Raw genomic sequence first — 26,908 nt, 5'->3', positions numbered from 1 at the left:
CTTTGAAGTTGAAAAATAACATCTAATCTAGATTCATGAAACTTGATGGGAACAATATTTGATTTTCGATGAATTTTCGAGCTCTTAGCTTTGCTTAAATATTTATTTTATTTTTAATTAAAAATCATTTATCTCAACATTTTATGTGAAATATACGTGTGATAAATTGAATTTTGTCAATTTAGACATATAGATATATTAAACCCAAAATAAAAAAACGAAAATAAATAAAAGAGGCGCAGTAGTTTACGAGCTGACTGTAGAATTGAGTTGAATACATTTCCATCGCCAGCAAAATTTCTTCTAAGGGGAGCAGATCTCGTTTCCCATCTCACTCGATCGGAGCTCCGGCGAGATCTCAGCCATGCCGCTGGCGGCTTCCGCGATTTACTTCCTCAATCTTCGCGGCGATGTTCTCATCAATCGCCTCTACCGTGACGACGTCGGGTCAGTCCTTCCCTCCAATTTTCTCTTTCTATATATGTATGCTTCAGATTGCTGTTATTGCTTACGACATTCTCTCAGAATTCACTAGAAATGCTGTTTGTAAATGAGATTGATGTATTATATGGTTGAATTTCCGGCTTTGTTGCATTTCTTTTGCTACCGGTGAGTATAGTTGAAGGTGTGAAGGAGATGTGGAGGGATATGGGTGGAATCAGTAACCTGGATAAATTGTGTCATATTGTGTAGTTAACGTTTTGTGTTGAAGAAATGGGATTTGAATCTGAAGTGGTAACTGATTTGGAGCTTTGAGGGTCTTTTTCTGCTCTTAGAGTAATGGAGATGGAAAAGAAATAAGATGATAGCCCTTTTTTTACACGAAATCTCTGGTGAATTATAAAACTAATAGTGTATACCCATTCTATCTGTGCTGAATTATAAAAATCGTGGTTGTTTTTTGAACTCTTTATGTTGCAGAAAAGGCAACATTTTTTTGCCCTTAAGGCAGCCATCAGCATCTGAATCTGCCAATTCCGTCCTCAATTCTGTTGAAAGAGCTATTAAATAACCTATATATCCGTTCTGCTAAAATGGTTTTGCATTGTGATAGATTTATCATGTCGATTCCAACAAAAAATTAAGAAGTTGTTTCTGTCAAATGTCAATGAAGTTAAAAGACCCCATCTTTTGTGTGCTTGAAGTGGTCAAGAAGACTGAGGCTATTCAATTTTTGGCTTCTGTTTGGATTTTGAAGTCTATAAAATTAAAATGAAGTTACTTCTATAGAAATAAAAATCACAAATGCTGCATCAGGATAATCTGATATGGTTCATTTATAGGTATAATGGTAGGATGAGATTCTTAGGAAGTGATCAAGGCATAATGGACTTGTACCAACAAAGGCTAGTTACACAGGCGATAGAAGAGTCCTGGACATGCTTGGACCATAGAAGTCTCAGAAGTGCATTTAGTAGGATGCTAAATTTGAATTAACTGCTAGCTTTAATTTTAGAATGCAATGGAAGTAAACAATTATCAACCACAAAATGAAAGATGTTTGTAGTACCAAAGTTTTATATAACACTACAGTGAAAAATATGACATTCTAAACCCTTATTCATGTACTATCCATTCTGTCCATTCCAATACTTCCAATTATCTTTTGTTGATGTAGCAGATTCTTGTAATTGTAAATCATGCACTGATGTTGTATCCAGTCCAAACTATCTTACATGCGTAAAGATATTTTTATGCATTTGTCTTGTTAAAGTGGGGTCAGGTGCCAGAAAAATATGTTTACAATTAATTGTTTTTTTTTAATTGAAATTGGTGCTTTTTATCCTGAAGCTACCCATGGAAAAATTAAAGTAAGAATGATCATCATCCAACTAATCATGACCACTAGAAAATCATGAGATATCATCTTATGTACTTGACATAATATCTAGCATTTACCGACCTTCTGGGGTTAAGCCGTTAAGGAAAGTTTGGACTAAATCCGCGTTCTAAATTCAAATCTGAAATTGATTTACCAGTGGAAAGTAATTCTTCTTCGCGAAACTTCCGTTCATCCGTTATGTAAATGCTGTTATATCTTTATTGAGATTTTGGTTCTGGGTTCCTGCTCTAGCCTAAAGCTGTGAATCTTATATAAAACTTAGTTTTGTGCTGATTACTATCTTATTTGTTTCTTGGTTCTTGTTGATTGATCTGAGACTTTATATAATTGCATTTACTACAAAAAAGTATAATATATACATATGTATATCTACGTAAATTATTATATTAATCTAAACATGCATAACAGTATTTCTGCTTAAAATTATCAGAGGCAACATGGTGGATGCTTTCCGAGTCCATATCATGCAAACAAAGGAACTTGGCACCTGTCCTGTTCGGCAGATTGGAGGATGCTCGTTCTTTTACATGAGAATTAGCAATGTCTATATCGTGATTGTCGTAAGCAGCAATGCAAATGTCGCTTGTGCATTCAAGTTCGTCGTTGAGGTATCTTATGGCTAAAATTATCTTATTATGTCTGCATCATATACTAGCCTAGCTTGTGATCCTTTTCTTGGGATCTTTGTGCTGCTTTGTGGAACACCTTGTAGTTGGAGAATTTAGTGAACATATATTTGAGTTGGTCATCTCCTCCCTCCCATTAGTCCTTTACAATAGATATTCTGTAGTCGTTATGATCATTGAAGTCTCAATAGACAATTTGTGGCTTTGAATAAGCTGTTAGGGAGCTTATATTCATTCACATATTTTTCTAGTTTACTTGATCCAGTTATGTTCTTACCGTGCAGGCAGTCACATTATTTAAATCATATTTTGGAGGATCTTTTGATGAGGATGCCATTCGCAACAACTTCGTTCTGATATATGAACTGTTAGATGGTATGTCTACTGAACATTTTCTTATTCACTTTCTTCTCAAGAAGACCTTTCGTGTTATAAGAAATAATTCCTTCACTGAAGTTATAATTATGGATATGTTTGATGAAGGAGTATCTGTGACAGTTCTTTTTTTTTTTCCTGGAACTCTTTGGTGTGGTTTAGGTTATATCCCATTCTTCATTTTCCATGGGAAATTAAAAATTCCCAGGGAGCCTTGATATGATTTTATTTTTATTTTTTTATAATCGTTTTTCACAAAACTTTGATACCAATCAAATCATTCAACTCTATTTATTAGCCAAAGTTAGGGTACAAAATGAAGGATACTTGTCTTTTATTGTTTCTTGGAAAGTGTTGGATAAACCTGCACCATACTTCCAGTACTTTTTAATGAATAAAGCAGCGATGAATAGTACATAACATCTTTGTGATGGCTGGATAAAGTTCTGATATTTTGCTTTTGAACTGCAGAAATTATGGATTTTGGTTATCCTCAAAACCTTTCTCCTGAAATCTTGAAGCTTTATATAACTCAGGAGGGTGTGCGCTCTCCTTTTTCATCCAAGGTCAGAGGTTATTCATGATTATCTTATGGATGTATTTGAATTGTGGAAGTTGTAGCATTGAAGAGATATTTAACTGATTAAGTTGTTTGATAGTATTATTATGAGGGTGTGATACTAACCATTCCCATGTGTGAATAACTTACAGACTGCTGATAAACCCGTTCCAAATGCAACTTTACAAGTTACTGGTGCTGTTGGGTGGCGTAGGGAGGGCTTAGTATATAAGAAAAATGAGGTACGGTATTCAGATTGCTACTGTTGTAGTTTTTGCGCTTGCTATTGAAGTGGCTCAAATAAATTTTTTTCGCAGGTGTTTCTTGATATCGTGGAAAGTGTCAATCTTCTTATGTCTTCAAAAGGTAAAGTATCTGTTTATTGTGAAATAGTTGCGTAATGCATTTTTATTCTTGTTTGCCTGGCGCCTGCTTCCATTTGCATAGCATGGGTGCCCTTATATTTTTTATGCATATTTTTTGATGATGACCATTTTCCATATGGCCTTTGTAGGTAGTGTCCTACGCTGTGATGTAACAGGGAAGATTCTTATGAAATGCTTTCTTTCGGGGATGCCTGATTTGAAGTTGGGATTGAATGATAAAATCGGACTCGAGAAAGAATCACAGCTCAAATCCCGGCCTGCTAAGAGGTAGGTCACAGTGTCACATTTATCTGTTAGTTCCACTAAATTACAACTGTTAAGCATGGATCAAATAAATGAAAATCGTTGACTAACATGTTAATGCAGATAAATGCAAAGTATGTCAAGTAATCATTAATTATTTTACTTTTAACTTATGAATATACTACCGGTCTTGCAAGCTAATAATATTTCACTTGCGAGCTTTGAGAGTTTGTTTTAAAAAACTTCTTTCTTGGATATGAAATACTGAGGCCAGACTCAAATGTGTAGATTGTTACTATTCTTTACTAAGTATTCCACTGGGCAATACCATGCATCTTCCATAATCCTTATCTTCTCTAGTCTTCATTTTATATTCTTATGTTCACTTTACTGTTATTAGATGCTTTTTTTGGGTAAAATGTTGGTCTTTTGAGGTTACACGTTGAAGATTTTTTTTGGCTTTTCTGTTTGCCATATTTTAAATGTGTCATTCTATGGTGTTGGGAAGACCTGCAGTCTCTTACAGATGCCATTTTATGCTTCGATTTATGTATAGTTTCTTTCTGATATGTCCTCTCTCTTTCTCTAATTAGATCTATCACTCAATTGATTAAGTTATATGCACTGGTTGTAGTGGATACCTCTGAAAGACATTTTCTGCTTTCTATTAGTAACTTAGGTGATTCCTGGTATCAACTATCAAGTGTTCTAGAAGTGGTCAGATTTAAATATCAATTTGCAAGTTCAGCGTAATGAACTTAGTTTTGGTAGGAGCTGCAACATGATGCGGTTTGGATTCATAAGATGAATGATCAAAAGCATGCTGTGATACAGAGTGATAGGATATACAGATGCAGATCAGTATCATGCTGCAAGCAGGAAGTGGAGTCAATACTATGAATTATAACAATGAAACATCTCTTGCTTGAAAGCATGAAACCAAATTTTATTACCATCCTGTTCAATAATAGAAAGCTCTGGCAATAGTATTTGATCTCATCCCTAAAAACTAAGGTTTATTCCATTTCGAGCTTATATTAATTGAGAACCATTTTTCTTGGGGTGAGAGATCCCATATTATACAATATAAAGATTCCTTGGGTGGTTTGTGGGCTTGAATGCTACCCAATAACTGATCTGGTAAGTATTTTGAAAATGCCATATATACTAGTGGTTTGACTACCCCATTTGAATGTGTCTACTAGTCAGTACATTGTCCGAATCATACCCTTCATCGTTTCCATTTTAGTTACCTTTATATTATGAATTTGGCTATTACCTCATTCTCACTTTCTAAAATTATTCAGCATTTACATTTTTTAGATACTTTGTAGGTGCTGCAATGTTCATGGGCTCTTTTATAAGATTGCTGGAAATGCTTTTTATTGTATCTGCTTTATCACTATTAGCCTGTGCAATGATATTATGTTTCGCTTGGTAACAAGTTTTTTTCTTTTTTGGGTTGCAGTGGAAAAACTATTGAGCTTGACGATGTCACATTCCATCAATGTGTGAACCTTACAAGATTCAATTCCGAGAAGACTGTTAGTTTTGTTCCTCCAGATGGTGAATTCGAGTTGATGAAGTAAGCTGATGTTTAAATTTTATTATGGTACATTTGATATCATTGTACGCACATCTCTTATATCTGACCACTTGTACACAATCTGCATTATGAAAGCCTTCTATAAATCAAATATATCATTAGGGTAAGCTTAGATTTTTTTAATTCCTTTTCTTATTGGTAATACTAGCTTTAAGTAGGAAAAATCTTGACTGACAAAATTCCAGGTGTACTCTTAAAGTTATTCTAGAAGAATCATTTCTTTATTTTGTCTTCTGAATCTCTTCAATGCTGGTTATGGTTTCCTTAACTATTTTTTGTTTAGCTTTGAGAGTCACATTCAAAGGGGAGATGTAGGGCTGATTCCCTCGTAAACATTTTATTGCCTGTTACCACCAATTATCTTTATTTTTATTTTTTAATTTCATTGTTAGATATTTTAATCTGGAATTTAATAAGTAGAGCTTTCCTTGACTTTACTAGATTTCTTATACGTATAATTGCCTTCACACCACAGGTATCGTATTACCGAAGGAGTTAATCTTCCATTTCGGGTTTTGCCAACTATCAAGGAACTGGGTCGAACACGTATGGAAGTGAATGTAAAGGTTGGTGATGCAAACATTGATTTCAAATCACTGTTAATAGCCGCAGCAATTTTCATAACACTTATTCTTCATTGTAGGTGAAGAGCGTTTTTGGGGCAAAAATGTTTGCACTTGGAGTGGTTATTAAGATTCCAGTTCCAAAACAAACAGCAAAAACAAGTTTTCAGGTGACATCAGGGAAGGCAAAGTACAGTCCTTCTATTGATTGTTTGGTCTGGAAGTAAGTTGTTTCTAGTCTGTATCATCATGCAAGCACCTTTGTGTTTTATTTCACGTGGGATACCTTCCAGTTCCCGTTCTCTAACGCCAGTTCATTCACTATCTCACTTAAATGATGGCTTTTAACTAAATGCAATGCTGTGCTATTAAAATAAAAACTATAACCGCACAGAATAATGTAAATAAACACTGTTATAAATCCATGAGCTGTCTGGAACTCCTTTGCTAGACTTTCCTTTCAGAAAACCAAGTTCATGTCTATAATACTGAGCTGCAATCTCCTACCGAATTGGTTTATTATTTCTAAAGCATAAATTTGAAATTGGAAATGTGAATGATTGTTGGCTTGCAATATATCTTACTTTTGCCATATATTGTTTGTGTCAACCACCTCTATTCTTCTTTCTTTTTGAATACGTCCTGCTTTTACTGTTTATTGATTGAGGTACTGGCAACTGTTGCCATATTTATCTGCACAATAAGTCATCCCAAGGGGAATCATCATTGTTAATACATGTTTTATGTTGAATCAGAGTGCAATATTTTTGTTGCACCACTATTTGAATGCATGTGAACCCTTAAACCTAGGGAGGTGCTTGGTAGGATTAGAAGGAGGGATGTTATGTCTTCCTACCTCCTTCCATTCCTTTGCTTGGTATAATTTTTTCTTAGGAATCACCACCATTCTTTACTCAATCACATTTATATTAGACATTTTACTTTACCTTCTCCTACTCTCTTGTAAGTGAAAGCTATTCTGCTGAGTTTGTTTTGGGTTATATAGTACTCCCTCTGTTCCTTCATAGTTGAGGCACTTCTTTTTAGCACGGAGTTTAAGAAATATATACGTAGTATGTTAAGTGGGTAGGTAATAAAGTAGATAAAGTAATAGAAAGAAAAAAGTAGAGAGAATAAACTATAAAGTAAGAGAGAGAATGAAGTAGGAAAGAAAAAATGAGTTAATTATTACTCCCTCTGTCCCACAAAAGATGTCACACTTGTGGGACGGCATGATTTTAGGAGGTTTTGTTTGTGTGTTAGGTGGAAAGAGAAAATATAATATTTATATTATTGTGAGAGAGAACTTTTTCTAAAAATTAAAATATGACATCTTTAATGGGACAAACTAAAAAGGAAAGTGAGACATCTTTTATGTGGCGGAGGGAGTACCATATATGGAAATGACTCAACTATAAAGGAACTTCCCGAAATGGAAAAATGACTCAACTATGAAGGAACGGAGGGAGTAGTAACTTTATTCATTGTAAAACAACGTAGAAAGTTTTGTAATATGCTTTTTCATGTTATTTATTAAGCTTGATCGTGGGCGTTCTGGATTCTTTTCAGGATAAGAAAATTTCCAGGGCAAACTGAGCCGACATTGAGTGCTGAAGTAGAGCTAATATCTACAATAACAGAAAAGAAGTCCTGGACGCGCCCTCCAATTCAGATGGAATTTCAGGTGCAATTGCCTAGTAGCTTAATTCTTAGCAATGCATGCTTATTAATGATTAAATCAGAAGAACATTGCAACTTTGCATAACAGTATGCAATTGACTGTGCAAGTCATTTTAACTGCTATCATTTTATAAGTTTTTTTTGGCTATCGTCAACTTCAGGGTATAGTTTATTTGCAAAGACTGCTCAAATCTTCGTAGTTGGTTTGGTGGTTTTCGAGATTAGCTTTATGTTCTGGGTCAACATCTAGGATTTCTGTTATCAAAATTTTCATTTGATTTGCTGAAACAGCTTTAGTCTTAGTAGAGTTCTGGCCAAAGGTTTTAAAGATTGTAGGGTTTACTGTGGCCAGAGTCCCTTTGTGCAAGGAGATCAGGGGATTTCGGCTGTATATGGACCTTCTCTTTAAAGGGTAAAGAAGGTTGAAAGAGGGGTAGTTGAGACTTGAGTCTGACTTTAAGGAATATCTGGAGGTTATATTTGTAGAAGTCAAAACATAAGAAGATATATGAAAGTCAAAATTAGCTACAATAAGGAATATACTCCCTCCGTTCCCAAAAATATTTTCCACATTGTGGATGACACGGGTGTTAATAAGGTGGTTGGTGGTGTGTGAGCAGAGTAAGGGTCTACTTCAAATGTTTGGTGAGTGTGGTGAATTGTGCGGGCCCTACTATAAGTGGAAAGTGAAAAATAGTTGGTGACACAGGGATTATTGCATAGAGGTAGGAGTAACCTGATAGTCAATTCACTAACATTAGTAACATATTACTATATGACAACATAAATGATGGTGTTTCTGACCAACCAAAAGATAACATAGCCAAATAGTAGTTCAGATTTATGCTTTGCTGCTTGTGGTTTTTTGGCTATCTTTTTGTTCTTAATTTCCTCGCCGCCCTTGGATTGACACCACCATGTGGTTTTTGTTTCTACTCCACTGATATAATTTTAGAAGGTGGATTCTTAGTAGTTTTCACATGTCTTACAAATCAACCATATACGTGGCAGGTTCCTATGTTCACAGCTTCCGGATTGCGTGTTCGTTTCCTGAAGGTAGTTGCCAGTCTCAATATGATTCGAACCATTCAAATCTAGGACTACTATAATTTTATCGCACACTTTTTTGCAGGTATGGGAGAAGAGTGGCTACAACACCGTGGAATGGGTTCGTTACATTACAAAAGCTGGTTCATATGAAGTTAGGTGCTAAAAAATTAAAAGAGTTCTAACGACATGTTATGGGAGATTACAGAAGAAGGAATATCCCCAATATACTATGGCCCAACGAAATTCTGTATCTGAAGTATGTATGCTCAATGATAAAGGTTATTGGCGAAACAAGAAAAATACAATGGTAGTTCTAGTTGAGTCGATGTTTGTCTAGAGGTGCTGAATGTAAACGAACAGACACACTTGTTCATTTGCAGTTTGTTTGCCAACCTTTTTTGTATAGTGTTGTAGGCCACATAATTAGTTACTACTATTGTATTCATTCGATTATTGGAACTGTAGGAGCTGTGTTTTTGTTATATCTGGTAATGTTGAGTGTACTTTTTTGTATTTTGGATTTGCATTTTTGACCGATATAATCATGTCTTGTTTTTCACAATGATTTATTCTATGAAAAGTACAAAAGTACATGAGTTTGCAAATGTTAATTTTTGGCGTGAATTCAAATTTTTTTGTTAATAACTCAATTTTGTATATATAGTAGTAGTACTATAATACTAGTGTGTGAAATCCGATGCATTGTTGTTAGAATTTGCATTCTTTTACATTGTACCACTAAAAAATTGTGGTTTAAGAGTTTTCTAATGATAACTTCGAATTTCTCATCGTCGGAAAATTGAATTAAAGGAAGCAAGCCATTGCAAAATGTAGTTAAAAAAACAAGAAATATGTCGCTGATATATGTAAAAAGTAAAAACCAAAAATACTCCTGATTTTATATATTGCACTAATTTTGTAGTACCGTTATCGTTGACTACAACAGTAGTTTGATATTGTTCGTTTTGAGTTAAGTCCGCATAGATTTATTTTTGTCCACTTTGAGTTGGACAAGAATTATATACGCGTTTCAACTTTCCTCTATTCTCCGATGTGGGATAGGTTATGCAATCACACGAACCAAAAATGCAGAAAAGTGAAAACTTACATTCATCACTGTAATTACGTTTTTTTAATTTATTTTCAAAGACCTTTTTCCACTTTCCTTAATTAAAACAAAAATAAATAAAACCTTTTCACTTCTCCAATATTATTAAATAAAAATCTATATTGTCACTCTTATCTATCTTCAAAACTTTTTCACTCCACTTCCTTTAATTATTATTTTTATTATTATTGTAATAATAAAAATAAATAGACTCTTTTCACTTTTCTAAATTTATTAAAAATTTTATAATGATATTCTTGTCATTTTCTCTAAAAATCCCCGTTTATACATTGATGTATAGATAAACTGAAAACCTCAGATATAATAATATTAAAATATAATATCAATTTCAATATTTATTAATAACTAGTATCACCCACGTGCGATGCACGATCCATTCTCTTTTATTTAAATTTATTTTATACTGTAAAATGATTTTATAAATTTATAAAAATATCATTGTATCTGAAATTATAAATATATAAAATAAAAACAATTATTAAAAAATATAAAATTAAACAAAGAAAAAAAAATAACACATACCAAATGAGGAACAATATTATTATTTCAAGTTCTAAACTCATATAACCAAATAAGTTTATAAACTAAAAATTGCACACAAATCACATATCATTTAAATCACTTTTAGATCTAAACTACAAAAGATCAATCACGAACACATGTCAATAAAAATAATGTACAGATCAAAATCATCAACAAAAATACAGCAAAATAGCATGGAATATACAACCAATATGCCGGATAGATTTAATTTCATCACAATAAATTCATATTTTGAATTAATTAGTTAAAATCAGATATAACTATATTTTCTAAGAGTTAAAAATTATAAACGTGTAATACAATTTAAATGTATGATCCAAAAATTAAAAAAAAAATCAGACAACTTTAGAAATCAACCATCACATACACATATTTCATATAATTGAATTTATAGTGTAAGAGCAGGTCTTGTGAAGAGCATTGATGTGGTGTTATGCTCTTATGGAAGAGCATGAAATTGAAAATCAATAAAAGTGGATCTGAATATTCTTTAGAGAAAGAGGTTGAATATGGATATTATATTTTGACAAATGGAATAGATAGATACTGCATACTACTGTTAATATATGAGCAAACCTAAGCCTACTATTAAGAATAAAATGAAATTAATTTATTCAAATCACATTAGTAAATACTTCAAATACTAACGTGAAGTATAATTCAATGCATATATTAATTAGTAAATTAAAAATAATATTATAAAAAATTTAGTTTTACATAATTAATTAACAAAAATATTTATTCATATTAATAATCATTTATAATATTCTAAATAACTAATATCAAAACAATAAAAAAAAACGTAAATGCGGAACCTATATAGATATATACACATGCTAAAAATTATTAAAACTTAGTTAGTCAACAATAAATACACACCATCCACGAAGATGATTTTTTATTCTACAGATCGTAAAGATATGGCAGTTTTTCTTCTACGGAATACTGGTTTGAAGGCAATTGTGTGGATGATACTCTTCTCAATGATGCCAAATAATTCCCTATGTGAATAAACTAAAAATGAAGAATAATTGTATAATTAAATTGTTTTTTTTTCTTAGCAAAAATTTTCTGCCCACTCTCTTGAGGGAATTACAATTAAATTGTTAGTATACGATATAATATCATTCTTCTATTGTAGATAGGATCCAAAAGAAAAAGTAACACGATAAGAAGAAAAATAAATTAAATAATCAAACTAAAAACATAAATCAACAGGAAAGGAAACTAACCTGTTAAGCTCATGAATTCATCTGCAATAAATGACAAAGAAAAAAACAGTAGATGAACAATAAACAGAAAGATAGTTTAGACTTTAGAGAGAAGAAAATTAAGTTAATCTTTCAACAATAAACAATAAATGGTTTAAAAAGAAGAAAGTTGAGCAAATCTTTTGTGAACATATACTAAAAAAAAGAGATCATTAGATCAACAATAAACAGAAAGATATTTTAGAGAAGAAAGCTAAACATTCACCATAAGCAATAAAAACACCGAAGATTTAGAGAGGTGAAAAGAAACTAACTACCCATTAACTCCTATTAATTTTAAATAACTTCCCACTAACTTCAAATAACAATTTAATAAAAAAAAGTAGTTTTTATTTAAATAATAATATCTATTTTAAAAGGATATTTCCCTAAATACCCCTAAAATTCTACTTATTTTCTAAAATATCCTCAAAACTCCCATTTTATATATTTATTTATAGATTCTTAAATCCAATTGACCGATTGAATATCCAATCATTTAAATTTCCCAATTGATCTAATGAATCCCAATTATTGAATTTAATCAATCAATTTTATTTCTAATTAATTTTTCAATTTGAGTTAAATCTCAATTGATAAATCTAAGTTTAGATCAACAATATCTCCATCTAACTGATTTAATTGGAAGGTTTCCTAATTAGTATTCAATCAATTAATCCTATGATTAATTAGCTATAGCATATATTCTCTAAATAAACTAGTCATTATTTGATAATATCAAGTACTCCTTTCGTCCCATAAAAGATGTCACATTTTCTTTTTTGAACTCTTCTCAAATTGGGCGTTTTCTTCCCTAAGTCGAGCGTTTTCACATGGACTGGGCAGTGTTCGTCTAATGGTCATAACTTCTTCTACGGGACTCCGATTGAGGCGTGCAAGATACCCACGTGAAGCTATTTCGAAGACGAAGAGAATGGTATGAATTAAGGGCTAATTGGACTTCGAAATCTCCAGAAAAACTACCTCGAACTAAGGCTATTGCACATCCACTTGTTTTGCACATTTTTCTACACATTCTTCACAAAATGGTCAAATACCAAAATAATAGAGAAGTAATCATAATCATACCCGATAATAGACGAAATTTGATCAAAACCATGCAAGATTACTCTCTAAAACCAAGCAAAATCTAAGTATGTCACCGTATTCATAAAAAGAAACACTCCTATTAAGTACTCCCTCCGTCCCATAAATGATGTCACACTTGTGGGACGGCACGAGATTTTAGGAGGTTTTATCTTGTGTGTTAAATGAAGAGAGGAAATATAATTTTTATATTTATGTGAGAGAGAACTTTTTCCAAAAAGGGAAATGTGACATCTTTTGTGGGACAAACTAAAAAGGAAAGTGTGACATCTTTTGTGGAACGGATGAACTACTATTAAATAGTACTCCCTCCGTCCAACAAAAGATGTCACACTTGTGGGACGACACGGGATTTTAGGAGGTTTTATTTTGTGTGTTAAATGGAGAGAGAAAATATTATTTTTATATTCATATGAGAGAGAACTTTTTCCAAAAATAAAAATGTGACATCTTTTGTGGGACAAACTAAAAAAGAAAGTGTGACATCTTTTGTGGGACGGAGGGAGTACCACTTTAATAGTACTCCCTCCGTCCCGCTTAAAATGACACGTTTTCCTTTTTAGTTTGTCCCAGTTAAGATGACACATTTCCTTTTTTGGTAACTTTCTCTCTCCAATTAATAGCAAAATGCGAGAATTTTCTATTCGCGTACATATATACTCCACTTAGCTATTTAGCTTCAATGTGTATATTCGTACCTAAAATTTTGTGAGAATTTGCAATTACTAACCTAGTATTTCCGATTCAAGACTGAAAAGAGAGAATTTGCAATTTGCACACTATATTCTATTTTTTTCAACTAACCATTATTTTAGCCCTTGCCAAGTGGTTGCAGGAATATCTAATTTCTGTCCATAGAAAAAGTTATGATGAATGCCACTCCTTTTATGTCTAGTGCTTAATGTGCCTATTTTACTTGTTGCAGTGTGTGGCCTCACATCCAGACCCAAGAATGTTGTTCCTCAAAGGCAATATCCACAATTCACACTTGAAACATATTCTCAGAAAACTTCATTAAGATTGGCATCTCTATATTAAGATTGGCACCTCAAAGGTAAAAGGGATCACAGTTCATTAAGATTGGCACCTCTGATTTTTACAATCCCTTTTCCTTGTTTGGGTATCCGGTGGGGTAGGATCTGAGTCTATTATTTTATGTGGGTTGATATGTAATGTTTCTGGTTCTACATTAGTGTGAACATGTAAGGATGAGGTAAATAGCATTAGGCTTGAGCTGATTATTTGGTTAAGCAATAGTTAATTGGCTATGCACATCACTTTTCGGCTTTCTCTATTGCAGATTACTTCTGCTGAATGACTATGAGATTTTGCTAGGTACGTTGCTGCTTATGCATGGTCTTTAATGCTCTCTGTTATTCATATTACTTCAACTTGTATAACCAAGGTTAATATAACTTTTACTATTCTTAAATTACATATATGGAAGGCTGCTAAGTACATCTAAATGGCTCTTTCCTTGATGCCTTTTTCTGTTGCAGCTCATATTCCTCTGTACCTGTATCCTTTTCTATATACAACCAGAAAAACTCGCCCATTTGAGTACTTTAGGCGTCATTGGTGCTCTGGTGAAGGTATTCCTTATTCAGCAAAACTCGCCCATTGTTTCTTGCCCTGCTTGCATAGCCACAAAAAGAGTAACGACTTCCATAATATAGTCTACGGACCTTTTCCTTTTTTCGTTTTCTTATTTCAGTGTGTTCTGATTTTTGTTTTGCACAATAGTAGAATTACTTGTATTAGTTAAAAGACCAATATCATGTTGTTAGGAAATATGTACTATTACATGTTTCCTTTCTCACATCCCCTACTGTCTTCTTGCATCCTAACACAGGAGTGATCAGTTTCTAATCTATGACTCTTTACTGAAATAATTCTGTTGTGCTTGCGTACAATGGAGATGGAAAGTGGACTATCAAAAACAAGTTGAGTTCCTCGAAGCTTTTGGTAGCATACCTTCATACAGTAATTCAGTTGCAGAACTACTGTGGTATGTGGATATTTTCTTCATCTTTGATATTGATACGGCTTTTGCTTTTGCAACGAAGTGAATGTTTCCAATTCACATGAGCTGGACAGCCTGGTAATTTCATATGTTAGATTTTGCTCTGTCTAATTACACCCATCCTGTCTGTGTCTGTGTATGACTGAGGAAGAAAACTAAACCAAATGTTCTTAATTGACTAGTTTAATGGGTTCAAGACAACCTGATACCCAATTCACCACCAACTAAAAGATAACATAGCCATGTAGTTCAGATTTAAGCTTTGTTGCTTTTGTGGTTTTTGGCTATCTTTTTATTCTTAATTTCCTTGCCCACCCTCGAATTTGCTTTTAGTACTTAAACAAACTAAGTCGTATTGACACCACCATGTGAGTTTGAGATATAGAGCTAACCTTTATCTTCTTTGCTTTTGTTCCTATTCCACTGAAATAATTTTTAGAATGTAGACTCTTGGTAGTTTTTACATGTCTTACAAATCAACCATATACGTGGCAGGTTCCTATGTTCACAGCTTCTGGATTGCGTGTTCGTCTCCTGAAGGTAGTTGCCAGTCTCCATTTGCTACGAACTATGGGAGAAGAGTGGCTACAACACGGTAGAATGGGTTCGTTACATTACAAAAGCTGGTTCGTAGTGACATGTTTTGGGAGATAAAAGAAACTACAAAGGTAGTTCGAGTTGAGTCGATGTTTGTTTACATGGGCTGAAGTACATGAACAAACTCACTTGTTCATTTGCAGTTTGTTTGCCAACCTTTCTTGCATAGTGTTTTTAAGGCACATAATTAGATACTATGGTATTCATTCGATGATAGGAAGTGTAAGAGCTGTGTTTTTTTTGTGTTATATCTGGCTATTTTGATAGTGCTTTTTGTACTAATATATTCATGTCTAGTTTTCAGAATGAGTATATTCTATGAAATCTTCTAATTGGAATCAGTTTGATCTATAAACAGGATTTGTAGGATTCGATCGCTGGTTGCAACATTCTACATTATGAAGTTTTAAAACGGTCAAATGCTGCGTATTTTTTGAGTTTTAGGAAAATATCAAAAAGTAACTAAAGTTGATATGATTTCAATGGCTATTACCCCTATTACAAGGCTAATTGGTTATGAATACATAAACTTTATCCAAATTCTAGTTATTAACTTATTTTATTGGGCACAAAAATACATGATTATAAATTTTGGCGTGAATTCTAAATTTTAATTGCTAAGAGTATCCACAGTGGGAGGGCCGCGGCCCTTGGCCCGGAGTCGGTCCAGACGCGGTCCCCCACTACCGAGGCGCAAGGTGGACGAGGGCCAGGGGGTGGACGAGAGAGGGCCGAGCTCTCGGCCAGGCCGAGGCCCTTGGGCACGCGACTCGGCTCGCCACTGCAGGGGCCGAGAGCCACGGCCCAGGCCATGGTTTCAATGTTTTTTTTGTTTTTTTTTTTTCATTTGTGTTAATTTTAGGGTTTTGGAGAAGATGAAGTGGAGAGAGAGAGTGTGTATGTGATGAAAATTAAAGGGGTAGTTTTCAAAAAAATTTGCATTAATTTAGGAAATAAATCAATCTCAATCACTAAATCCCTATTAAATCGGTCAACTTTTTAATTAAGGATTGTGATTTCAATTCACACCCTAATTACGGAAATAATTCAAATTTAAATTTTCAATAAATATATTTACTTGTAATTGTCAAATTTTGTAAAATTTATTTAGATTTTTTTAATATTATAGTCCAATAATTTTTATTCTAGCTAAATTAAAATATAACAAAAAAATGTAAAAAAATAATTTTAATTGGTGGCCCGGAGGGCCACCATTGTGGTGGCCAAGTTTTTATGGGCAGGGTCAAGTTTGTTGGGCATGCCCAAAAAATAATAGATTGGGCATTGCCCAAGAGGACCACCACTGTGGACACTCTAATAACTCAATTTTGTTGAAAGACTATCCGTGATTACTATTTAATGATACTCCATATAGTTATCCTTCCGTTCCAAGTTAGCTTAGGTATCCCAATTTTTATTTGCTAATATTAGGGTGTGAAATCCTATGTGTCGTTGTTAGAATTTGCATTCTTTTTCAATCTACCACTAAAGAGTTGTGGTTAAGAGATTTCTGATGATAACTTTGAATTTCTCGTTGCTGAAAAATTGAGTTATTGGAAGCGAGCCATTGCAAATGTAGTGAAAAAAACGAGTAATGTTGTAATGAGCTTGGGTCAATGTTTCTATAAAACTAAATTACTTTTAAAACCTTTGACTAAATAACAAGTTTCAACCGAATGATTGGGACGACATTTTGGTTTTATTTTTACATTTTTCGTGGAAAAAACTATTCTACGTTCATAACACGAAACAAAACAATTTAAGATGCTAGGGATTTTATTTCATGGGTCAAAGTTAATTAAAGAAATTTGAAATATGATCCTATTCCAATGGCTTAGATACGAAACCAACTTTATTATGTTAGTAATATAATATTATTATATGCGAGAAAAGAGTATTGTTTGCATATACCGACATAGAATAATAATCCATCCGTCGTCCGTGTAATATATATTTATAAATTGCTTTACTAATTAAATGAATAGACCTATCGATATATATAATGAGAAAAGCAAAAAGAAAGAAAAATGACAAAAATAAAAAAGCAGAGATGCATGCATAATACCTATCTTCTGGATATCGATAGATTGACCCGTCTCTACCAAGTTTTCAACAACATACTAATTATAAATGATTGAAAATAAAATTGAATTGTCTAAAATTATATCTTAAGATTATAAATGATATCAACAAAAAGTGCAATATTACTAAAGGCAGTGAGTGCTTAGAAATGTCTCAATTCGATATCAACAACTCTGCTGAGCTGATTAAAAAGTGTTGGTCGGCATTTCAATTGAAGTGATATTTATTTATTTATTTTTAAAAGTGGGATTTGTGTTGATGACTTCCCTAATCACATAAAATGTTGAAATTAGAAGTTAGCTTGAAATCAGTTGTCGTGTTTCAAGTGTGTATACGTATTTGTACCTAATAGTATGATTTAATTCAATATCTGAATGGAATAAACTACTAATATTCTCAAATAATGTATATATTACTAAATATATTGAAGTTGGTGACCGTCTTTGTATGATGATTTGCAGTACGAAAAATGTTGTACAGCCTGTACTCTGTCCACTCTTCCATTATACATATTACATACCCAATCACCATCACCTTTTCAATTTATCCATTATTTTCACTCTTTTTTCTTTTTCCTTTTTGCAACTTTTATTATTTTAGGATTCTTGTATGATGTGATTGTAGATATTAGGAGTTTGTAAACTGATGGAAGGGAGAGAGGTACTAAATATCGGTGAAACTTTTTTAACACTAGCTGAACAAAAGGGAAAGGTCCCCCACAAAATATTTAACTTAGATAATCTTTTATGATATTTGTGCTTGAATATACTAAAATTATTTAACGACCTCATCCAAAATCAGCCTAAGCCTAGTTAAACGTCAATGGTCGAAGGCGGTTGAGAGAGGAGACTGAGTTAGCCAATCTTTCTCCAAGGCGGTGAAAATGAAGAAAATTGAGATACAATATTCCACCATTCTTGGCCATTTACCAATCTTAATTACGTCAAACTCAAATAACCAAGTTTCTATACCAAAATATCATCAAAATTTAAAACAAAGTATGTCTAATTAGTAATTGCAAAACCAGAATTCGAAAGTAGAGAGATCAAAATAAAATAATAAAAAGATTAAGTATATATTTTAATACTTTATAGTATAATAAATGGAGTAATAAAGTACTCCTATTCGACTAATCAGGTACGCATGTTCAAGTAGGAGTGCGCCTACATATATTTTTCATATCTAGTCAATTTCATTTTATAGTCAATTCCTTATTTATAATAGTGAGGCAATGGTTTATTTACGTACGCTAGGTTAATTAATGATTTTATTTTGATTTTTTTTACAATACGTGTAATAAATTTTCCACTTGAAATTTTGTTCGAAACAGATTTTTCAAAAATGTATATTCTCATTTTTTACGTCCCATCAGAAAATATAATTTTACAAATATATTGCCACAAAATAGTTGATAAACGCCTCAATTTCAATCCCAAAAATATAGTACTGTATGTCAAAACAATTTGTGGCCAGCTGATCACTGTAAAATGTAATGGAAGTTTTATCATTTTAATCATTATGATTTATGATTTACGAGTAAGAAAGTAGTATACATTTATTTTACATAATTTAACATCATATATGTGGATCTCCACCACTTATCGTTTAGTTTGTTTTTACCGGTGAGGAAGATATCTGACTTCCAGTTCCACGTATAGTGCTCCTACTGGTCCACATATTGTCTTCCAATTAGTCCACTTGGCTTCCAACAAATATATCCACCAATATCCATCATCATATCTTACCTCCTAAGCCTAAGTCCCACCTTAATTTTACCTATATTATTTCTTTATCTTTTGGTATGTGCCAAATGAAATAAATGGCTTCATTCCATTCCATAGGCTGCGGCTCAGCGACGCATGGCGTGATGGCACCGAGGACTTAGGGGCGGGCAGAACAACGCGGCGCGGGTGGGATAAATTAACACCTAGGGCTTGAGGCTCGGCGACACAACTTAAAGTCTGCACCTGATACAGAAGTCGTATGTTTTAAGAAATGTGAAGTCATCTAAAATTTAGGAGAAAAATCATAAAATTTCAAAAGTTTATGTATTTATCGGCAAATTAATTTTTTCTATTAAAATGGCGTCGTTTCAATGATTGTCAATTTTGCCATGCTAATATTTTTCTAGAGATATGTCCATTTCAATTTGGAGAAAAAATTATCTTTTTGGAAATAGCATGAAAGTCTAAAATTCGTAGATTCAAAAACTAGACAAATAAAAAAATTAATATATTTATAAAAAACCACCATAAAATTTTAATCCGAAATTTGGTGTTACAGATTTTGAGTGGTGGCACAGCAGTCCCATTTAGGGAGGGCTACACCACATAACCTTCCTTCTGATCATGATTATTCAAAATTAAGTAATCAATATTAAAGGCTCAAAAATATGATTTAATCATGGAAAATTGGTGGAGAAAAACCATCTTTCCGATTTATTACTATTTTTAGAATTTAGCTATAACCCGAAATTTGGTGTTAGGGTAGAGGTAGATATAGAACGTGAATCGGTAGTCCCATCTAGGGGGGCAAATGCAATAGCCTAGGGATGATCAGATTGATTTTCTCATGATTAGATTTAATTAATGGAACAATACTCATAAACATGATTTCAAATCAACGATGTGAACTGTCAATCCAACTTGTATTGTATTTTCTCCACTGTCAATTCAACTAGCTAGAGTAATAATTATCTATACCGTCCTACCTATCATTATGCACACATTTACATATTCCTACTTAGTATTTTATTTAAAGTAGCTTTTGATAATCCTAAACTACTAGCATATCTAAATTTGGTTTGGATGGGGCAGCGTCTATTCTATTTGAACTCATTACTTACGTGTATGCATGGCTAACATATAATAGTAATATATCAATTTAAAATATAAAATTAATATGTGGTAACTAAGGTGCTAGAGTTCTTAATCTCTTAACTGTATGCATCTCATAGTTTAACTTTATCTGCACAATTGTTTGTGTGATTCTTTGATGGATTATATAGTTTGATTGGGGCAGTATTTTTTTTTATTAATCACTGGACTGCACTTTTAGCATTTTACTAAAATCATAGCTAGCAAACGTTAACATGTAGGTATAAATAATTTCATTTTGTAAAATTAAGATTTTTTAAGATAAATTTTTCGTAACCTCATTATCAATCTCCTCACTCTACAGTCCCTACTTTAGTCATTGGGATCATAGATGGATGTGCCGGTTATAAAAGTACACGCATAATTAGACGTTATGGAGATTACATTTACTATCTTTACAGTTGTCCAAGAAGTCAAATTAAAAGGGGACATTGTCTCTTTCTTAGAAGAATAAAGGAGAATGATGATTATGATAAGTTTGGTTTGATCTTAGATTTGCAGGTAATTCATTTTCTAATAGTGATTTTGTTCCATTCAATGTGGTTGGCACTATTGTTTTTTATCCTTGTATCATTGTCGTTATATTCACTATCGTCTCTTATTTTGTATTATTACTACTTTAGTAGGCTTAAATTCTTTCGAAAACTCCAAATCTATTTTCTATATTTGCTATATTTTTTGTATTTGAAAAATAAGTTTAATACCTTAATTAATAAAGAAGAAATTCATATTAATACAGACTCATTAAGATCTAACCAGCTAGCTCACTTTTGCAATAGTAGTGATAGTTTTATTGAAGTTATCATAATAATAATGAATCAAATATTTATATATGTATATGAACAATCAAATTAACTTATGATTTTTTCAAGAGGTTTGGCCAATCAAACTAGCTAGAGATCTAATGATTTAATATTGGATATTTAATATTGGATATATAATCACCCAAGGTACGTATAAATGGAGTATGGTATATTTTAAAGTAGAAACGAGCATTATATATCTTTAATTAATCGATAATTTTGGTGGTTGATAATTGCATTTGCGGCGGCTACTTATCTATATCGCTCTTTCTCTCTTTATTAAGACTATGATAAACCTACACCTTCTATTGTACTAGTCAATTTGTCATAATAACATTTTTTTAGTACGAGAAGCAATATAAGCATATGAGTCAAGTTGTGTACAACTGGGCATTTGGTCCCTTTTTGTGAATTATGCCCTAAATAGGGTCAAATTAGTCATACAAATATATAACTAATGATATTATTAAATCAAAATCAATGAGTCTTATCCTATTCAATTAGTGTTAAATTTTTATAAATATATCGTTATTCTTCTTCAGTAACATGAAAATATAGATGGAATTATAGAGTATATAAAATAGAAAAAAAAAGGATAATTAATATTATAATGAGAAGAGAGGAGATGTGTTATATATCAAACAAAATGGTTGGCATTTTAGTTGAGACAAACTAAAAACAAAAAGGTGAACAACTTGAGTTAAATGGATGAAATATTTTCTAAATTGTATACTCCATTCGTTCCAAGATAGTAAGACGTTTCGTTTTTACACAAAATTTAAAAAATTGACGTTTAATGGTTAAAATAGAGGGAAAATAAAAAAAAATAGAAAACATAAAGTATATGAGAGAAAATTTTAATAGGGTAGTAGTAGTAGCAGTGGAAGAGTAAATTACTTTTGTGAATTACATTTGTTTAGCCTATTTCTATGCCATTAGACAACAATTTTTTTGTATTGGTTTAGCTCCTTTTGTAGACAACAATTTTTTTGTGAAGTACATTGGTTTAGCCTAGTTCTAATATCATGAGTGTCATGGTTTAGCCTAGTTCTAATATCACGAGTGAATGACATATTTTATGTTATAAATTTTAATCATAAAATTGCATGTGGTTCGTCATATTTACTATAATCGTAATTTGTAGGCATTGATGCATGAATTAGATGCGATCACATAATCCGTCTAATATCATGAGTGTCATGGTTTAGAAAAAACAATAAACTTAAAGGGAAAAATAAACTTAGAGAAAAATTCAGAGAATGCTTAAGTTTTATATATTTAAATTAAAAGAAACGTTATGAACAAAAAAATATAAAAAATTTATATATTTACAGCCAAATAACTATTTTCCATAACATAACTTAAGAGTAATTAGAAAAATTATTGTCAATAAACTACAGAGGTCTTCCTTTATCATCCAATGATGAACTAAAAATTGATACCTTTAGCATCTCATAGTCAACTCAAATCTAAATGAACAATAAAATCTGATTATTTAATTAAACAAAACATTAAAAAGCATAGACTTGTTGAATGAGATTAATATAAAATTATACAGAGCACTTCCAACCAAGCTTTAACGGATCTGTCATTTGCAACCATAATTTAAAATAAAAACGCAATCTTGACATAAACAAATACACAATCAAGCAAGAAGCAGACAAATGATGCATGGGGTGGACTTATTAATCATAAGAAAATGGGGATTATGAGCTTATGGTCACTGTAGATGGCAGCCAGATTTCAAATTGACAGAGACATTCTAATATTTCAAAATGAGGGTTGGTGTCTTCTTGAGTTTGATTTTCATGATGAAAACGACACCATCCATGTCTGGACCATCAAAAAATAAACTGTGCAAGTTGTGGCAGTGGATGCCTCATGAGCTTGACCATTACTTTATTGTTTTCCCTTTCTCATCTGTCATCACTCGTTTGGTACAAGCCACAAGGCCCGAATCTTCCTTCAATTTGCCTAACAAATGTATATATATATATATATATATATAAGTGATTAGATTCGCTGCAGCATCTGTGGGGCTTCAATTGTGATCCGAGCATGAAGAGACAGAGCAGAAGAGGAAAGCGGTCTGAGGTAAGAGATGGTTGCTTGGAGTTGTGCCTTTGATGTGTTTGTGGAAATGTTTCAGAGAATGTTGAGGTTTTGATGGTTAAGTTGTGTGTTTTTTTTTATTTATGTCAGCCGTTCTGGCCCTCCATTATGATGAAAAAGTGGCTGAATATCAAGCCGAAGGTTTATGATTTCAGCGAAGATGAAGTGGATACAGAGAGTGAAGATGATGGTATGGCATGTTTCATTCATGTTTCTTGCTTCATCACTTTGTGTGCTTTGCTTTTGGTTTATGACGTTACTGTTGTTTTGGGCAGCTTGCTCTTGTAAAGATGAATCTACTATGCTTGATGATCATGTCGACTCGACCAGGGGATTTCAATCTGCTTGCTCAACCAAAACTACAGCAGGTAGTTTTAAGACTGTATGTTGTTTTGAAATCCGATCTTTGTAATTTGTTGCGTTAGATATTAAAAACGCAGGGAAACTTGGTTTTTCGAATGTATATGGCATTTGCTTGATCAAATACTAGACTATATCCTTTTGGAATGTGAATTTCTCAAAGAATATCCGGTCTTGATGCTAAATGATTCTGATAATCCAGGTAAACCTCCAACTGGAATCTCGATGAAACACAGGAGGGGAAAATCAGAAACTCTGCGACTTCAGTATATAAATACAAAAGATGTGAGGTTTGGCTCAGTAAGAAATCATAAATATCTAGTATTGCCTGTGGCGATGTTACTTTTAACATCTACTACTCGGCTGTTATTGGACTGCTTTTATTTGTTCGATCTCTGTGGTAAGAAAGTGATTTCGTGCTTGCAGAGTAAATATAGGTACTTGGAATGTTGCTGGAAGAATTCCAGATGATGATCTTGATATAGATGAATGGCTGTGTATGCAAGAGCCAGCTGATATATACATATTCGGGTAAGCTTAGCAGCAAAATCTTGAAATCATTCGGAAGATTGATCGGTATTCGTGCATCATATTCATATCTCAAGAAATTCTTCTCTAAATTTCTCTCTTGATTTCACCAATTTGACTATGTGATATGACCAAAATATTCCTACTTGAGATCACCAGCAATATATATAATGGAAACTGTGGTTTTCTCCTATGTTTCTAGTTATTCTTGAAAGCACTCAATAATCCTAGTTTCCTTTTGTGGATCATCACAGCTTCCAGGAAGTGGTTCCCTTGAGTGCAGGCAACGTTCTTGTTGCAGAAAGCAGAAGACCGATCTCCAAATGGGAGGCTATCATCCGCAGAACATTGAATAAGTCAGCAGAACCCGGAAGCAAACACAAAAGCTACAGCGCACCGCCCTCTCCTGTTTTCAGGACTTCCTCTGCTTCTGATACATTGGCTGATGAGGCAGATACTCCTGCACTCGACATATTTGCCGATAACTCTGGAGGCGCCACTATGGACAGTGACTCGAAGATCAGTAGGAAGAGCGTCTGGGACAACAGATTGGACTGGCCAGAGCAATCACTCGATGCTACATCTCATCAAGCTATATCGTCTAGGTCCCTACGTAGAGTGCTGAGCAGCTCAGCAAGAATAGGCTGGACGAGTAATGGTCTTACCTCCAGCCCTCAAAATTTCCCACGATTAAAGAGGATGCACAGAAGCTTTGGAAATCTACAGACGATCCACATGGATCAACATGATGCGGTCGATGAAGTTGTGGATTATCTGTCTGAGGAGTTGGATGAAATTCCTGGCGAGGAAGAAGATTGTTTCTCGGAAATGTCAGATTTTAGAAATGAGGATGCAGTGTCAACCACTCCAAGAAAGTCGCCGCAAGTGTATGTGCGGATCGTTAGTAAACAGATGGTCGGAATATATGTGTCGGTGTGGGTGCGCAGAAGGCTGAGGCGACACATAAACCACTTGAAGGTCTCCCCAGTTGGAGTGGGGCTTATGGGCTACATGGGCAACAAGGTTTGCTCATTACTCAGTTTTTTAAGTTCAGTTTTTGCAAAAGTAGCATGATGCACCTTCATCTTAATCATTGAATGACAATTTCATGTCTTAAATTGTGAAAGTCATACCTCAGTTGTTAACCTTACTGTTTCCTGTTTGCCTCTCACAGGGATCTGTTTCCATAAGCATGTCACTCTTTCATAGTCGTCTATGCTTTGTCTGCTCTCATCTAACCTCGGGTGAAAAAATTGGGGCCGAGCAAAGGCGCAACGCTGATGTTCTTGAAATCATAAGGCGGACTCATTTCTCCACCCTCTTTGACATTGATCAGCCTCAGACAATTCCCTCTCACGAGTAAGAAAGCTATATCTTATTCAGGTATTCTATGTGCTCTTGATTATGAATAAATGACTGATTACACGATCTCTCCAACGAACAGCAAGATATTCTGGTTTGGAGATTTGAATTATCGGATCAATATGTCGGATTCAGAAGTGAGAAAGCTTGTCGAGAAGAAGCAGTGGGCTGTGCTTCTCAACAACGATCAGGTATAGACCTAAATCGGAATTACCATTAGTCCATTACTATTAGAGCTTGATGTTTTAGGGTGAAACAAATTAAGCAGAAGTGTAATAGTTATAGAGCATGTTCGCAGTTATGCCGGGAACTCAGAAATGGACATGTGTTTGATGGGTGGAAAGAAGGGATGATCAACTTTGCTCCAACTTATAAGTATGAGATCAACACAGATAGATACGTTGGTGAAAAACCTAAAGGAGAAAAGAAAAGATCCCCAGCATGGTAAGTCAAGATGAGCATTTTAAAGGTTAAGTCACAAGGTTTGATTTTTATAAAAAAAAAATCATAAGCTATAAAGCAAGGAAATTTTTAGGAACCACAAAAGAGTGATTAGATTCAGCTCTCAATCCGACCAAACATTTATAGATTCGGAGCTAGACATATACAAGATTTTTGTCCTAAATTTCTTGTTTAGGACATAGTAGTACTTCATTATTATAGAATAATCTCCATGCAACTCTAACAAGCCTTTATTTGGGTTATAAATTTAACAATATATGGTATGCAGGTGTGACAGGATACTATGGTTTGGTAAAGGGATAAAGCAGCTGGATTACAAGAGATCAGAGATGAGGCTTTCAGATCATAGGCCAGTGAGTTCTTCATTCATAGTGGAAGTTGAGATATTTGATCAACGGAAGCTCAAAAAGGCACTCAACTTTTCAAGTGCTGTGGTACATCCTGAGTTTTTTGTTAACCAACCTCAAGAATTAAACTTTGAGAGATAAATTCGTAGCTAGATTATTAGTGTATGTGATGTTTATCATTGTATGATTTGGATCTAATCGAATCAAGTGTAAGATTGGAAATACCTTACTACCATCAGATAGTACTTGGTATACAATTTTTTCATAAAATTTGTAAGAATCAGCATCTCTGACTTAAATCATGTCTTGTATAAGGTCTGTGGGGTTATAATGTGAGACATCTTCAAAATAACTTTATTCAGCATATCTTTTCCAAATTAAGTCTGCCGAAAATAA

General features: G+C 33.3%; 3 protein-coding genes across 6 annotated transcripts; all 3 read left to right on the top strand.

Moving 5' to 3' along the window:
* Positions 1 to 251: 251 nt before the first annotated feature.
* LOC125223954 (AP-2 complex subunit mu) lies at positions 252 to 9,444 on the top strand. The gene is made up of 13 exons (XM_048127275.1): positions 252 to 447; positions 2,274 to 2,451; positions 2,754 to 2,844; positions 3,316 to 3,410; positions 3,556 to 3,645; positions 3,721 to 3,769; positions 3,918 to 4,056; positions 5,501 to 5,617; positions 6,114 to 6,204; positions 6,282 to 6,424; positions 7,771 to 7,885; positions 8,893 to 8,937; positions 9,014 to 9,444. The coding sequence occupies exons 1-13, from the start codon at positions 365 to 367 to the stop codon at positions 9,092 to 9,094; spliced, it is 1,317 nt and encodes a 438-aa protein (XP_047983232.1). The 5' UTR covers positions 252 to 364; the 3' UTR covers positions 9,095 to 9,444.
* A 4,410-nt stretch (positions 9,445 to 13,854) lies between these two features.
* LOC125224257 lies at positions 13,855 to 15,919 on the top strand. 4 transcript variants are annotated; one of them, XM_048127629.1, is made up of 5 exons: positions 13,855 to 14,014; positions 14,261 to 14,365; positions 14,460 to 14,552; positions 14,879 to 14,968; positions 15,479 to 15,919. In XM_048127629.1, the coding sequence occupies exons 2-5, from the start codon at positions 14,314 to 14,316 to the stop codon at positions 15,580 to 15,582; spliced, it is 339 nt and encodes a 112-aa protein (XP_047983586.1). In that variant the 5' UTR covers positions 13,855 to 14,014; positions 14,261 to 14,313; the 3' UTR covers positions 15,583 to 15,919. The 4 variants fall into 4 exon arrangements, 3 of the variants coding, with proteins under 3 accessions (XP_047983586.1, XP_047983587.1, XP_047983588.1); XR_007176847.1 differs by having other exon boundaries at positions 13,858 to 14,014; positions 14,261 to 14,295; positions 14,813 to 14,968; XM_048127630.1 differs by lacking the exon at positions 13,855 to 14,014 and adding an exon at positions 14,043 to 14,173.
* A 7,223-nt stretch (positions 15,920 to 23,142) lies between these two features.
* On the top strand, positions 23,143 to 26,876 carry LOC125224279 (type I inositol polyphosphate 5-phosphatase 2-like). Its single transcript, XM_048127656.1, has 10 exons — positions 23,143 to 23,435; positions 23,544 to 23,643; positions 23,729 to 23,821; positions 24,016 to 24,103; positions 24,240 to 24,344; positions 24,596 to 25,364; positions 25,516 to 25,700; positions 25,786 to 25,894; positions 26,002 to 26,147; positions 26,434 to 26,876. The coding sequence occupies exons 1-10, from the start codon at positions 23,400 to 23,402 to the stop codon at positions 26,651 to 26,653; spliced, it is 1,851 nt and encodes a 616-aa protein (XP_047983613.1). The 5' UTR covers positions 23,143 to 23,399; the 3' UTR covers positions 26,654 to 26,876.
* The last annotated feature ends 32 nt before the right edge of the window (positions 26,877 to 26,908 follow it).

The sequence above is a fragment of the Salvia hispanica genome, chromosome 4, assembly GCF_023119035.1.
Source record: "Salvia hispanica cultivar TCC Black 2014 chromosome 4, UniMelb_Shisp_WGS_1.0, whole genome shotgun sequence".
Classification (NCBI taxonomy): Eukaryota; Viridiplantae; Streptophyta; class Magnoliopsida; order Lamiales; family Lamiaceae; genus Salvia; species Salvia hispanica.
The sequence above is the reverse complement of the archived record's forward strand: the minus strand, read 5'-3'. Positions and strand labels throughout refer to the sequence as shown.

What these genes read in the sequence shown, in the direction of transcription:
- LOC125224279 (XM_048127656.1), top strand. Translation starts at nt 23,400, where the DNA reads ATGAAGAGACAGAGCAGAAGAGGAAAGCGGTCTGAG. An exon ending in TACAGAGAGTGAAGATGATG is followed by an intron (nt 23,644 to 23,728) that starts GTATGGCATGTT and finishes TGTTTTGGGCAG; the next exon opens with CTTGCTCTTGTAAAGATGAA. An exon ending in GCTGATATATACATATTCGG is followed by an intron (nt 24,345 to 24,595) that starts GTAAGCTTAGCA and finishes GGATCATCACAG; the next exon opens with CTTCCAGGAAGTGGTTCCCT.
- LOC125223954 (XM_048127275.1), top strand. Translation starts at nt 365, where the DNA reads ATGCCGCTGGCGGCTTCCGCGATTTACTTCCTCAATCTTCGCGGCGAT. An exon ending in GATATATGAACTGTTAGATG is followed by an intron (nt 2,845 to 3,315) that starts GTATGTCTACTG and finishes TTTGAACTGCAG; the next exon opens with AAATTATGGATTTTGGTTAT. An exon ending in ATTGATTGTTTGGTCTGGAA is followed by an intron (nt 6,425 to 7,770) that starts GTAAGTTGTTTC and finishes GATTCTTTTCAG; the next exon opens with GATAAGAAAATTTCCAGGGC.
- LOC125224257 (XM_048127629.1), top strand. Translation starts at nt 14,314, where the DNA reads ATGGTCTTTAATGCTCTCTGTTATTCATATTACTTCAACTTGTATAAC. An exon ending in CTTCAACTTGTATAACCAAG is followed by an intron (nt 14,366 to 14,459) that starts GTTAATATAACT and finishes TTTCTGTTGCAG; the next exon opens with CTCATATTCCTCTGTACCTG. An exon ending in TCATTGGTGCTCTGGTGAAG is followed by an intron (nt 14,553 to 14,878) that starts GTATTCCTTATT and finishes CGTACAATGGAG; the next exon opens with ATGGAAAGTGGACTATCAAA.